Source organism: Equus przewalskii, chromosome 4, assembly GCF_037783145.1.
Source record: "Equus przewalskii isolate Varuska chromosome 4, EquPr2, whole genome shotgun sequence".
NCBI classification, from domain to species: Eukaryota; Metazoa; Chordata; class Mammalia; order Perissodactyla; family Equidae; genus Equus; species Equus przewalskii.
Window position 1 is genome coordinate 63,104,943 of NC_091834.1, and position 14,251 is coordinate 63,119,193.

A 14,251-nucleotide genomic window follows, 5' to 3' on the forward strand; every position below is an offset into this window, starting at 1 on the left:
ATGCCTCATTTTTGAGATTAGATCAGAAAAGGTCATCTAGCTTCCACTTGGTTCTCCTGAAATAGACCCTCCTGAGGGCTTCAGGGATGTAAGCTGTTCAACTGCCCTGAAGCCACCATTCCACGAGGAGGCCCAGACTAACTAAGGGGTAGAGATCACATGAAGAGACCCTGAGACTCCATAAAGAGAGGGATGTCAGGCCAGACCTCACTGCCTAATCACGCCCAACGCCTGTCAGATAACTCCATGGTGCATGCCAGAGTAGATCTAAGTGGCTCACACCAACCAAGCTGGATGAGAATTGTTCCTTTCCTCCTGCAGAGGCTTGTTGCTGGCCAAGCTATGCCCCTAAAGTAAAAGAAAAGAAGGAAGAAGGAAAAAAGAAAAAGAAAAGACACCAAACGTTCGCCAGTCACAAGCAGTGACCTATAGCAAGCAAGCACATAATCTGAAAACCTTAGGATATACTTTTATGCAGAAACCAATTGAGTTGAGTTGCTCTCACTTGCAACTGAAAGAGTCTTGACCGATTCAAATATTTGCCTAACACAATGATTTGATCTATTAGCAAGAAGACCCAGGGATTGATAACTCCACTGAAGCAAGTATTAGTCAAGACTCTTGAAAACAACAATAGACAAAAATCCAAGTCAAACTGTTTTAAGAAATAAAATAAAAGAATTTATTGGCTCACGTATGTGAAATGTCATGGGATGGAACTTCAGGAATGAATGGCTGGATCTGGGTGCTGAAATGTTATAGTTAGCAATTTCTCTCTCTCAGTTTCACTTTGCTTTGCATTGTTTCATTCTCATGTAGTTTCTTCCATCGCGGGGGCAAAGATGGCCACTGGAAGCCAAAGGTGGCCAACAATTTAGCAGCCCCAACTGGAAGAAAAATCTTTTTCAGTTCCAGTAAGACTTCCATGTGTTATACGCATTGGCTTAGCAAGGGTCACATAGCTGTCATGGAAACAATCACTATGGTTAGGGAGATGGAGTACTCTGTCTGGCCACGCCTGTCACATGCTCACCCTAATTCCCAGGGGTGGGATCAGCTTTACCCAAGCTATATAGACGAACTGTTGGGGAGGGATAGTTCCTCAAAGCAAAATCAAGGTGCTGTTAACAGAGAGAGAAAGAGAGGAGGAGAGAGAGAAAGAGATTGAGAGAGAGAGAGAGGAAGAGGAAAGGGAGGCTGAGCAGGGAAAAATAACAGCTGTGCAGTTCAATAGTCTGACTGCCTTACCCAGTCCCACCTCCTGGGCTGCATTCTAGGCATCCCTCCTTGATGATTAGTATGCTAGAGCTTATAAAGCAGTGAACATCCTTTTGCTACTTATATCCACCTGTTTACACAAGTCTGGGTTCTTTATGTATTTTGACAGACTAGAAAGTTTCCTGGTTACTGATCCAGAGTGATATGCACGGTGTTATGGTCACTCCGCAGAAGCGTGATGGACGCCCCCTGACCACCCCAAATTGGTTCACTGTCAAGACTGATGATGCCACATGTTCACCAAGAGGGGAGGAAGAAATGTATTACTCATATATTGAGGCTTTCTGGGAGAGCAGGTCAGCCACCTAAGCCAGTCCAAAAACGGCTTCAGCAAAAGGAAGGCGAGTGGCCCTAGTTTTATTGTGTTTAGGGAGTGAAACCTGGGTGGGCATTCCTGCACACAGGCCAAGGCTTTGTGTGGTTTGAACTTCTCCTCTGGTGTCAAGGGAAGGAGTGTGTGGGCTTTCTTATCAGCTTGCCCATATGTGGGACAGAAGAGGAAAGTGGAGATGGCGCTTGAAAGCTGTCAGTGGTCAACATCCAAAATGGAGTCAGATTCTTTTTTTTTTTTTTTTGAGGAAGATTAGCCCTGAGCTAACTACTACCAATCCCCCTCTTTTGGCTGAGGAAGACTGGCCCTGAGTTGACATCCATGCCCATCTTCCTCTACTTTATACGTGGGACACCTACCACAGCATGACTTTTGCCAAGCGGTGCCTTGTCTGCACCGGAATTCAAATCGAGGAACCCTGGGCCCTCCGAGAAACGGAACATGCACACTTAACTGCTGAGCCACCAGGCCGGTCCTGGAGTCAGATTCTTTATTACACAGGGCCATCTCTCGAATTCAGCCCAGTTTTCTGATTGTGAAAGTCAATGTAAACATCTCATCCATTAACCAATGAGGCAAACAGGAATTCTTTCCGTGGTGGTTATAATTCTAAACCGTTATTCTTACCCATCACCCTTTACTTATTCCTGTAGCATCGGGACGGGTCTGCAGGTACAGTTCCTTTCACGAGAGAGAGTAAAGTGATTACTCTTCAACCATGAATGCACATGGAGCCATCCTGCACTTTGCACTGAGGCTCCCAGCCCAGCTGAGTAAGAGATGCTTTCTTTGTACTCCCTCCCTGTTGTACCCCCCCACCTCAGTCTTTTCTACCCCTCTGCCCCATCCTAAGGTACTAGATTCATTCTCAAGGCCAGCCAAAGGGACTTGGTGTTGGCCCAATTGTAGAAAGGTGGCTGCAGCTGGTCCTGACTTACGGATTAAGTGATTTTGAGTTGGGTCTTCTATTACTCAGAGATGGAAGTGATTCCTCACATTTACATAGTACTTGGCAGACTTCCATCCCTCATATATTGCTTTGGTTGATCCTCCAGAAACTCTATGGAGGCAGGCAAGACATTTTACAAATAAGGAAACTGAGGCTCAGAGAGTAGGGGGATGGGTGCCCTACAACCAAGGTGGTCTGATTTCTGGTCCAGGTTTTTTCATCAAACCACATGGTAACTTCAGGTGTGTTGTCAATTCTGGGGGTGGGAGAATTTCCTGGAAACTCTTGGGGAGGGAAGGAAAGAGGGCATTGCTGGAAACAAATTTCTCTTACTTCTCATTCGCCTCAGGTTCAGCTCAGATGGACTTTCGGGGGATGTTTTTCTTAATGCTGGCCTTTTCTTTATCTCCGCTCAGTGTGTGCCAAGCCCAAGTTAACAGTTTAAGTAGCTTAGCCTCCAGGGTTTACTGCTCTTAGAAGATCTGATTCACGAGTCCTCCTTTATTTCAGGCTCGAAGAACAGAGGAATTCTTTCTTTACTGCCCTGCTTCACTTGCGGGATTATGTTTGATTTTTCCTGCAAACATTTCAACTTCTTGTATGGAGGAGGATGGGACGGAACCTGGATTTCTGTCTTTTATTCAGACCAATCCTTTTCCAGAGCCCCTTCTCTTGCTCCATGCTGTTCCACGCCTTCATGCTGGCCTCCGACCTTTTGGATGCTTCTCTTATTATGTCTTTCTCTCTGATTGTGTCACATTCTCTCGTTCCTTGGCTCTCTGTTCTCTCACTGATTCTCATCTTCTGTTTTTCCCTTCTTACTGCCTTTCTCTCTCACTTCCTCTCCTTTTTCTATTCCGATACCCTTCTCTTCTTTCCGGTCCTTTTCTCAAGCCCGTTCACCTCTTTATCTTTCTGAGCTTGTAGTCTACTGTTGACTTTTCCTGAGGTGAAATTCAGTTTCTAGGCTTAAGTCCTCACAAAGTAACCCCCAGAAACTTAATAATTTTTTAAAGTTTCAGCTTGGTTTTAATTAGTCACTAAAGTCAAGAGGTAAATTTTCTCTTTGGTAGATTGCTGCAGAAATTCAATTCAAAGAATGTCTGTTAGGATTTAAAGAGACTGTTGAAGAGCACACATACTATGTGACCAGATTATTAACACATTTAAAGGAATGACAAGAAATTAAACCACTTGGAAGCCCTAAAAGGCAGAACAGAAGTGGCAGTCACCACTCAGCCTGTCTCTTCCTCCATCTGTCTTCCTTCCTGTCCTGGGGTGTCTTCTCTGACACAGGTTCATAGAATTTTAGAACTGAAAGAAGTCTTACAAATCAACCACTTCATTTTATAGATGAAAAAACTGAGGCCCAGAGACGTGGCATGTGTTGCCCACTCACAGTAAGGAGGTGGAAGATTCCTGACTGGAATGAGGTTGACTTTTTGTTTGTCTTTGTGTAAAACTTGATCATTTTAATAAAAACCTGACATAGTCATTAAAAACCATAAAGAAATACTGAGGAGTAGATAGAGGAAAGCAAATCATCACTCAAAATCCAACCACCTAGAAATAACCAGTGTTAATAGGACGAATTATATTCATAGGTTGTCTATTTCAATAGAATAAGCTGTGTGAGGAACAACGAGCATTTCTTTAGTGCTACATGTCATTTCTCATTAGATCTTGCGATCTAATAAGATCTATAATAATCTTATCATCATCATGTTTTATCTTCATCTTACAGAAAACACTGAGACTGTCACTTGCAGAAGGTCACCTACATAGTCCACATAATGGTGTATTATTCCCCTAATAAATTGTTTAATTCAATTGGCTCACGCTTTATTTAATATTTTTGCCTTTATATTTATAAATTAGATTGGTGCCCAGTTTCTCTCTTTCTCTCTCTTGCTCTTTTGCAGGTTTTGGTATCAGGATTGTATGCTTCCAAAATGAGCTGAGAAACCCTTGGTGATTTGCTTTTCCATTAGGCCATAGTTTTAATAAAAAACAACCACCAATTCTAAGGTAAGAATGCATTTAACTGCTCAAATGACTTTCCCGCGGCATCTGGGTCTCTATTGTGAAGGCCCACCCAGGTTAGTCACGTGTGTGGGGTCATGTGGAAAGTTCGCTATTAAGTATCAGCTCACAGGGCATCTATTGATGGACTGGGGAATGCTCACAGTTAGCAACTTAAACTTTCGTCTGGACAGCTGTCAGGGGGGTCTCCCAATACATGCTTCCTCCTTTCTCTAAGTATTACAAGAAAATACGGGGGAAAAAATCCTGAAGAATGGTTTCAGTCTTTTTTCAATGTAGAATGCATCCTTGTAACTAAGTTTTTTTTTTTTTTAATCTAAGTTTCGCTCCCTTCCCGAAAGCAGCAAGGGATAATTGGATCCGCGGCCACGTAAGAGTCCCTTGTGGCCCTGAACCTGGAGAGTCCCAGGAACTGGCGGAGATCGGTGGGTCGGCTGGGCCGTAAACGTTTTTCTCTCCCAACTTCGGGCCGAAGCCCGGTCCCGAGGAGCTGCCGATTCCTCGCTCGGGGCCGGTCCCTCTGACGTTCCAGCCCTCTCTCCCGGCGGGCCAGCGCGCCGGGCGCGGGGGGCCGGGCGGCGAAGGGCGCAGCAGGCCCGCCCCGGCGCGCGGCCGCGGCTCCTCCCCTCGGTCGGCTGCGGCCGGGGGGCGGGCGAGGGGGGCGGTTGCTGCCGCCCGGGGAGGGCCGGGAGTCTGTTCCACGTTTGCAAACGCCGCCGCGCACCCAGGCCCGTCCCGCGCCGCCCGAGCTCCGCGCTCCCAAGCCCGCTCCGCGCCCCGCGCCCCGCGCCCCGCGCCCGCTCCTCTCCTCGCCGCCCCCGATGGCGTTCAGGGCCCGGGGTTGGCGGCCCCCGCCGCCGCCGCTGCTCCTGCTGCTGCTCTGGGTGACCGGGCAGGCGGCGCCCGTGGCGGGCCTGGGCCTGGGCTCGGACACCGAGCTGCAGATCGAGCGGCGCTTCGTGCCCGACGAGTGCCCGCGCACTGTGCTCAGCGGCGACTTCGTGCGCTACCACTACGTGGGGACATTCCCCGACGGCCAGAAGTTCGACTCCAGGTACCGCGCCCCGAGCGCCCAGCCCGGCCTCCGAGTCCGAGGCTGCCGCGCCCTCGGTGCTGTCCGCTTCCCTCTCTCCGGACAGGCCTTTCCCTCCCGCCGGACCTCCCCTGGCCCCGCCCCGCCAGCCCGCGCTCCTCCCTCGCCCTCCCCCTCCCCGGCCGCTCCCGACCCTAAATCGCTCAGCCCCGGGGCGAGTCTCCCGGCCCCAGCGCTCCCCTGGCCCGCCCGCCAGCCCGCCGCGGACTGGCATCTTGGGTAGGGCCTTGAGCAGCGGGGCTGGGACAAATCACGCCCTCCCTTTCCGCCCAGCGCATTTACACCCGCGAAATCTGTGTAAAATGGTCACTCCACGAGTAGATCTCCAAGAGGAAATGTTGACGTCCATCCGCCGCCTCCCCTTTACAGTTCCTTCCAGCAGGCTCCTTGAGGACGGATCCGGTCAGACGAGGCGTCTGGCAGATGATGATGGTGATGATGGTGGTGGTGATGATGATGATGATGGTGATGATGATAGCAGCCGCTAACCTTAATGGAGCTGTTACCATGTGCCAGGGTAGTTCTAAGAGCTTTCCATATAATGAACTCATTTCATTCTCACAGCAGTTCTCTGAGGCAGGTACACTCATCCTCATTTTGCCAGTGAGGTAACTTGAGGCTTTTGAGGCTAAGAAACTTGTTTAAGCGGAATCGGATTGAAACCCAGACCATCCAAGTCCAGAGTCTGCGTGTCTCTACCACTGCCCTCCGTTTCCGGCCTTACAAAAACTTCCCTTGGGTGGGAGAAAGTCCTGGTCAAGTCACTCAGCTTTGCCATGGGGCCCTGCACCGTGCCCATCATTCCCGCCCTCAGCTCTGCCCCAAGATCACACCACCTCTCCCGGCTTCACGCCAGTTTAGCGTTAGGGTTAACAGGCCTCTCTTCCTGCAGCTCCGAGCCGCTCTTCTCCGCAAGGCTACCTTACAAACCCGTGTCTGTGCCCACACTTTTCTCAGTGAATCAACAGACTAGATAAAGACAACGGTTTGTCAGGCATCGGCTGTGTGCCCTAGGCTGTGCTAGCTCATTGCTGAAGTTATCTTTTCAAAAATACTCTTAGCCTCTCTTGCCCTTTTTGAAATTCCAGAAAATGAGTGAATATACAAAAGCTGTTTAGCATACTACATGGCACATAGCAAGTGCTTAGAAATGGTCATTCTTACTGTTATTTCAGTTGCTTCTTTTTTTTAAACAGCTTTATTGAGATGTAATTCACATGCCATTCAGTCACCCATTTAAAGTGAACAGTTCATTGGTTTTTAGTATATTCACAGTTGTACAACCATCACATCTAATTCCAGAACATTTTCATCACTTCAAAAAAGCAATGTTGGACCCATTAACAGTTCCCCCCTCCCCTCCGGCCCAAGGTAACGACTAATCTACTTTCTGTCTCTTTACGGAATCATACAGTTTGTGGTGTTTCGCGTCCAGCCTCTTTCACTTAGCAGGATGTTTTCACGGTTCATTCATGTTGTAGCACGTATCAGTGTCGCATTCCTTTTATGGCTGTTTAATCTTCCATTGGATGGCCATACAACATTTTGTTTATCTGTTCATCAGCGGATGGGCATTTGGATTGTTTACACTTTTTGGCTATTATGAATAATGATGTTATGAACACTCATGTACAAGGTTTCGTGTGGATATATGTTTTCATTTCTTTTGGCTATTTACCTAAGAGTGGAATTGCTGGGTCCTGTGGTAACTATGTTTAGCTTTTTGAGGAACCGCCAAACTGTTTTCCAACGTGGCTGCACCATTTCACATTCCCACCGGCAGTGTGTGAGGGTTCTAGTTCTCCACGTTGTCCCCAACACTTAGAATTGTGTGTCTTGGGATTATAGCCTTCCTAGGGGATGTGAAGTGGTATTTGGATTTGTGTTTCCCTAATGGGCAATGATGCTGAGCATCTTTTGAGGTGTTTACTGACCATTCACATATCTTCTTGTCATTGATTCTTTAGTCCGAAAATAGGGAAGACTTTCCTGCTTGTGCTGGTGGTGATTAATAATTCCCGCTAGAACAAGTCATCTAATACTTTCTACCCTCTGGGCATGGCAACCACTGTGAGGCAGTGTGGGATAGTGGAAAGAGTACAGAGGAGCTACCGTCCATTCCACAAGTGTGTGTGCAGTGTTTGCCTGTGAAGATGGTGTCCCCTCCTCGCCCCTACTGCTTATAGTTCAGGCAATTACGTAGTGTCATAAGTACAGAAAGAATAATAGCACACACTTCTGTCTCTCAAGCAGAGTTCACTTATAGTTTTTACCACATGCCTTTACATATATTAATCCATTTAATTTCAAACTAATTCACTTAACCTGACAAGACAGTGAGGTAGGTATCTCATTACAAAAGAACAAACCGAGGCTCAGAAAGTCCAAGTAATTTGCTCAAGATAGCTAGCTACTAAGTGGTGGAGTGGGGCTTTGAACCTAGGCCAGAGTCTATAGTCTATCCGTATATATGATGGAAGAAAGGCAAGGAGCTACGGAAGCACACAGAAGCCTTAACTGTATGTTGTGTGAGCGTGTGTGTGTGGGGGGGGTGGGCGGTGAGGGGTGGTCAGGATGGCCTGGGATTGCAGGGATAAGACCTGAGGAGTATTAAAATTTACCAGGAGGAGCTGAGGGGTGAGGGGGTTGGGGGAAGAAAGGGGACGGCTCGTAGAAAGAAGAGCGTATGCGGGGCCTGGAGGTGGGAGCATTGTGCAGGGGCGTGAAAGCTGTTCAGTACGACCTGAGCTTGGAGTGGGAGTAGGGGAGTCACAGAGGGGAAAAAAGGAGAGGTGAGAGGAGGCCAGAGAGGGGCTGCGCCAGCTTTTGCCAGAGCTCGTCTGCTGGCTATGGAGTTTAGACTTAGTCTAAGTACAGTGGAGAGCCACTGGAGAGTTTTAATCGGGGTGAGGGATTATCAGGGGAGTGAGGGATGAGACTTGCATTCTACAAAGGTCCCTGTGGCTGTGGTGTGGACAGTGGAAGGGGTAGGGCACACAGTAGGTGCTTCACTAATGTGAGTTTTTCTCCAGGGCTGCCATTACTTTGGGAATTTATGAAGTATTAGGGCATGACTTTGCTCTTTCTGCCCAAAGATCTTAGGGGAGGAAAAATCTAAGGGGTTTTGGGGCTTTGGCTGCTGATTTGAAAGTTTCACCCAGAAGAAAATGGTGGCTGTCACCCTGATCAGAGCCATAAAGCACAAAGAGTCTTTCTTTCCCCAGACCTTTCTTCCTGCATCACCGCCTGGCGCTTGGGAGCAGTGGTGTCTTTTCTGCTTAGGGGCATTTGCAGTTGCCAGGAGTTCCAGCCCTTCAGCCCTTGGCCACTGACTCAGACATGGTTTCGTTTTATTTTGGAGCTTCCGTGGGCCCGTTAATATGCTCCTGTGGCTGCTGCTTCAGACGGAAGAAGACAGCAGCTTCTCGCCCGCAGGTTTCCCTGGGGCTCCTGCTCATTCTCCAGCTCTTGGGAGAAACTTGTCAGCCACTAGTGATTCCGTTTTTTAGGCGTTCCATAGCCTTCCTAGCACTAAGGGTGAGGCAGATGATCGTCTCTGTTTGCTCTTGTTTCCTTCTGGGGACTGAAGTTTAAGATGTTCTGTTATCTTTAGGAAAACAAGCTCTGGTCAGTTCATTCACAGCCTCCAGGCCCATTTGCAGGCCCTTAAGGTCCAGATGTTCAGTAAATGGTATTGTGTGCCACCACATGCCCTGTTGGATGCACTGCTCTGACACAGTGGTGTTCAAAGTGCACATGCATCAGAATCACCGGGAGAGCTTATTCTACACGGTTCCTGATTCAGTGGGTCCAGGGTGGGACCTGAGAACTTGCATTTCTAACAAGTTCCCAGGTGATGCTGATGCTGCTGGTCTGAGGACCACACTTTGAAAACCATTGCTCTAAAAGAATCAGACTCATTAACAGAAGTCAACTTCATTTTACACATTTATCCATTTATTTATTCATCCAACAAATATTTATGGAGCACCTGCTGTTCTAGGTGCTAGGACATAGGAAAGAATAAAACAGACCAAAATCCCTGTCCCTCAGCGAGACTATTGTATATGATACTACGATGGTGGATACATGTCTTTATACATTTATCCAAACCCATAGAATGTACAACACCAAGAGTGAACCCTAATCTAAACTGTGGACTTTGGGTGATAGTGATGTGTCAAGGTAGGTTCATCGATTGTAACCAATGTACTACTATGGTGTGGCAGGTTGATAATGGGGAAAGCTATGCATGTGGGGGAGCAAGGGGTATGTGGGAAATCTCTGTACCTTCTCAGTTTTGCTATGAACCAAAACTACTCTAAAAAATAAATTCTGTCTAAAAAAAAAAACACCCCTGCCCTCAAAGGTGGGGTTGGGGGAGGACACAGAAACCCATTCCAGTTGGCTTAAGCAGAATAGGAGGGAATTTATTGGAAGGATCTCCGATTTCCCCTGAGGGTCCAGTATCATGAACTGAGGTGACTTTCTGCATCTCCCTGAGGGGTTGCACAGGGACTTCATTCTTCGCCTCCCTGAAGGGAGAGCTCCAGCAGACTTCCCATGCCATGTTCATGGCTTCTTGGGTCCAGCCACGCTGACTAACTGGTATCTGTCTTAATTCTGCATTCCCAGGAGAGAATAGGATTGGTTCCATTTGGGTCCGGTGCCTACCCTGGTGGGGGTTAAGTGAAGGGGTGTTAGGGCTCACCCCTTCTGCTGGACTTTTTCTCAGAGAAGAGCCAGTGTACTGGGCAGCACCCTAGATGGTGTCAGGGTGACCTGGAGGGGTTAAATGGAGGCGAGGAGACTGGTCAGGTCAGGACATGTTCACTTAGGCAGGGAGCTTTTAAAGTGTGAATCTGCACAACAGCTCTTTCTGTGGAAGAGCTGTGTGGTGAAAGGGAAGCTGCTGCTTGTGTGTTAGCCTGGTGTGGTTCTGCTAACTTTAGGAAAAGAGTCTAGCCTCCAGGCTGTTCTTCTCACTTGGGTTTCCTGAGGCCATTGGCACGCTGCCCTAATACCCCTGTGAACACTTAATGGCATTGCTTTTAATTTTCACTTGTGGGTCATTGAAAGCAACTCTACAATCATATTGATTATTTGATTTGGCTATATTTTACTGGGCTGAGAACTTGTGTAAGAGAAGAATTATTTGTAGAGAACTGATATTTCAACTTGAGCAGTTGCTTGAAAACAAAAACCCACAATAGCAATGTAATGATTTTATTTTACTTTGCAAAGTTTTTCTTTTAATCATTTTAATTCTCCAGAGACCATCCAAGCCAACTGCTCACATTTCAGAGTCTGATCGTCTGTGGAGATATGAATGGATTCCTCCTCTACTTCCCTCCTTCCCTCTTACTCGGTCCTCTTTTCTCTTCCTCTGTTGCAATGTTCTCTCATTTTTCCATCTGGGTAACAGATAGGTAGTTTGCCAGTTCATTAGTGACTTGCCTTTTTCCCCTGCCTGGGCTCATTGGAGGTAGTTGTTTGAGGGAAATACTCTTGGGCAAAAGATCTGGGAAGCCCAGAGTCACCTTTGGGAGCTAGTTGTGTGGGGAGAGTGGTGGGAGACAGAAAAGTCAAACTTTGTTTCCCCTCTTTTGAGTCTGCAGTTGGGCCCAGGCTGAGTGGAGGAACTCAGCCAGGGAGGGTGTGGAATCTCCCCTGGGTTATCCCAGGGTTTGGCAGACAGCTAGGAGGTGAGTTTCTGCTTTCATGCATGTGCATGTTTTAGTCCCATTCACCAAGGACTTTGGCTGGACCACAAGTCCTCATGTCAAGCAGGTTCCATGTGAGCCAGACATCTGAGTTGGCCCGAGACTGCACCAACTTTCAGGCACCCAAAAGGTGGTTCCCATGCCCAGTGGGCTGGCTCTTTATTACCTTGCTTCCCCCTTGTTATGAATTCTCAAATATGGCAGTCTCTTTAATGTTCAAATAAACGTATTCAGTCTAGTGTACAGCAGTGGGAATATAGTTAACGACACTGTATTGTATACTTGAAATTTGGTAAGAGGGTAAATCTTGTGTTCTCACCACAAAAAAGAAAGAAAGAAAGAAAACAAATGGTAATTATGTGAGGAGATGGATATGTTCATTAGCTTGATTGTGGCGATTATTTCACGCTGTATATCAAACACTGAATCTTACACCTTAAACGTGTACAATTTTCATTTGTCCATTATACCTCAATAAAGATGGAGAGGAGTAACATATTTGGTTTTTATTTGTCTAAACTGAATTTAAAACTGGCATTTAGAGCAAACTGACTTTTCCTGTCGCCACTGATCAGGACCTCAGTGCTAACCGCAGGGCAGTTTTCCCTCCCTCTGTAATGGCCATTTTTCCTTTGTTTCTGGATCTGAGATCAAAATAATCTCAGCAACAAGTGGTAAAAGTCTGTGTCAATTTTTTGCAGAAAGTTTTAAATTAATTTTTAAAAGTAATACATATGCACAGAATTTTTAAAAACCAGTTAATTCCATAAAGCTTAAAATTATAGCTGCCAAGCTGCTAGAACTGGGCAAGGGGCTCCCAGGTGGGATGTGCTGCTGTGAATGCAGACTTTCAAGCTCCAGGCTTCCTTCTGCCCTTCCTGCCTCTGCAGACCCTGGGAGGCACACAGCTCCCGCCTTGTCCTGATCCCCTTTTGCATACACCTGCATTCTGTTTCTTCTCTTACAGGTCAGATCCTGCTCCGCCATTCCCTTTCCATCTGCCAAAATGTTGTTGCCGTCTCTTGACAGCAAGGGTCCCCTCTCTGGTTTCCTAAGTCCTTTTTTATAGAGAAGATGAGGAGCTTGGGGGATGGAATAGGCTTTGAGGGCTCTAGGGAGAGAGTGTGTTCAGTTTGCCATGTATTCTTTTGAAAGTTCATCCTCAGTGCAGATTGAACCCTGCATTCAGAAATAGAGCCAGAGTATTTATGCTTTAAGAATACTGCCGCAGGGGTGGTTACTTATCCTGAGGAATATGCTGCAAGAGAATGTGCGCTTGTGTGTAGGCAGTTTAGTGAGTTGAATGTGATGGGTTTTACGTGATGTCTCCTGTCTTAGTGGTCCTTGGGCTGATAATCTTGAAGAACATCATTGGAGGGTGCTGCAGCAACCTCACACCCCCCTCTTGGGGCAGGGGAAGGTAGAGGTGTCAGGGGCAGCCATGGAAAGGTCTGCAGCAGTGAATGAGCTGGGGAGAAAAATAAGCTGGTGGAGAGGAAAGGGGGATGTTGGATGTGCTGGATGATTTCCATTTGCCTTTCTGGGTCCACTCTCCCCTGGTTCCACTTGTTTTTGCCCTGGGAGGCTGACCTGTATGGAGTACGTGTGCATAGTATGTGTTCTATCTGTGACCCCCTTGTCGTCTGGCTTCTGGCTGGGTCCAGCCAATGGGGCATCATCAGAAGATCAGAGGGAGGGAGGAGAGTGAGGTCGAGATATTTATTCCCCCGATTCCCTCCCTGTAGGGTCACCATGACCTGTGTCTCTAGAACAAAGGTCCCAACTTAGCTTCTTAGCCACCCTGTCAGTCCAGCGATCCCTTAGGCCCAACAGCATCCCCTACTTGTCCCTAGAGGTATTACATTGTCCCTTGTGTTTCTCTGTACCCTGCACATACCTTTGCACACAATGCCTTTATTAAACTTTCCTGGAACTGCCTAATTTGGGCATATAATCTGTTTCCTGCAGGATCCCGACTGGGATGTCTGCAAAAGGTGTAAGTCAGCCAGATACCTGGGACAGACTGATAAGTGCCTATTCCAGAGCTTGCAGAAATAATTTTCATGACCAGTTCTGGGCTTGACGCTGCACATGAATTTGTGCCAGTTGTACTGATTGGCACGTTTATCCAGATGGTCGCAGTTTTCAGCATAGATAAGACTGGTCTTGGTTGTTAGTTTCCCATGTATGTAAATTACACGTGTTCTTTCAGAAAGGTGTTTTTTTGTTTTCAGCACTTTGCTTAGGTAGTCATTAAATGAAGAAATGAAAATGAATACTGAGAGGCAACAACAGTTTTTATACACCATCTAGGGAGGCCCTGTGCCTGGAGGGTGAGAGTTGGGCAGTCCTGGGTTCTAGCTTTTTTTCCCACTTGGCTAACTTTGTGAGCTTGGGAAATTTTTTCACCTCCAAGGAGCCCGAGTATTAGCACTCGCCTTAAAGTGTTGTATGAGGATTAAGTGAGGGAGTATATGGAAAAGCTTAGTTTGCCACAGTCCCTGACACATAATAAACACTTCTAAACAGTGGTTATTATTAAAAGCTCTCATTAAATTTGGGAAGTATATTCAGATTCAGTGGATGAAAAATGTAGGTATAAAGTCGTTTCCAGCCTGTGCATTGTTGCTGTTTGCACATGTTCTGTGCCTGGGGAGTCTTTGAAGCCTTGATTTCTGGTCCATTATTAACATAAACCTGCCAGTTTGATGATGGTGCATGGCATGGTGAGGCTCAGCCAAGTGAAATTCAAGAGCTGGCATTCTAGGGGGTGGTGTTGCCCCACCCCCCACCCCCCCAGAGGGAGAGAGAGGATGGAGGTGTACAGCTGTCTT

General features: G+C 47.2%; 1 protein-coding gene across 1 annotated transcript in view; it reads left to right on the forward strand.

Annotated features, from left to right (window-relative positions):
* The first annotated feature begins 5,169 nt into the window (after positions 1-5,169).
* FKBP9 (FKBP prolyl isomerase 9) overlaps positions 5,170-14,251 on the forward strand; it is a 40,437-nt gene continuing 31,355 nt past the window's right edge. Inside the window, exon 1 of the mRNA XM_070616203.1 lies at positions 5,170-5,655. Within this exon, the coding sequence (XP_070472304.1) occupies positions 5,423-5,655 (233 nt within the window). The 5' untranslated portion in view covers positions 5,170-5,422. The remainder of the gene's footprint in view (positions 5,656-14,251) is intronic.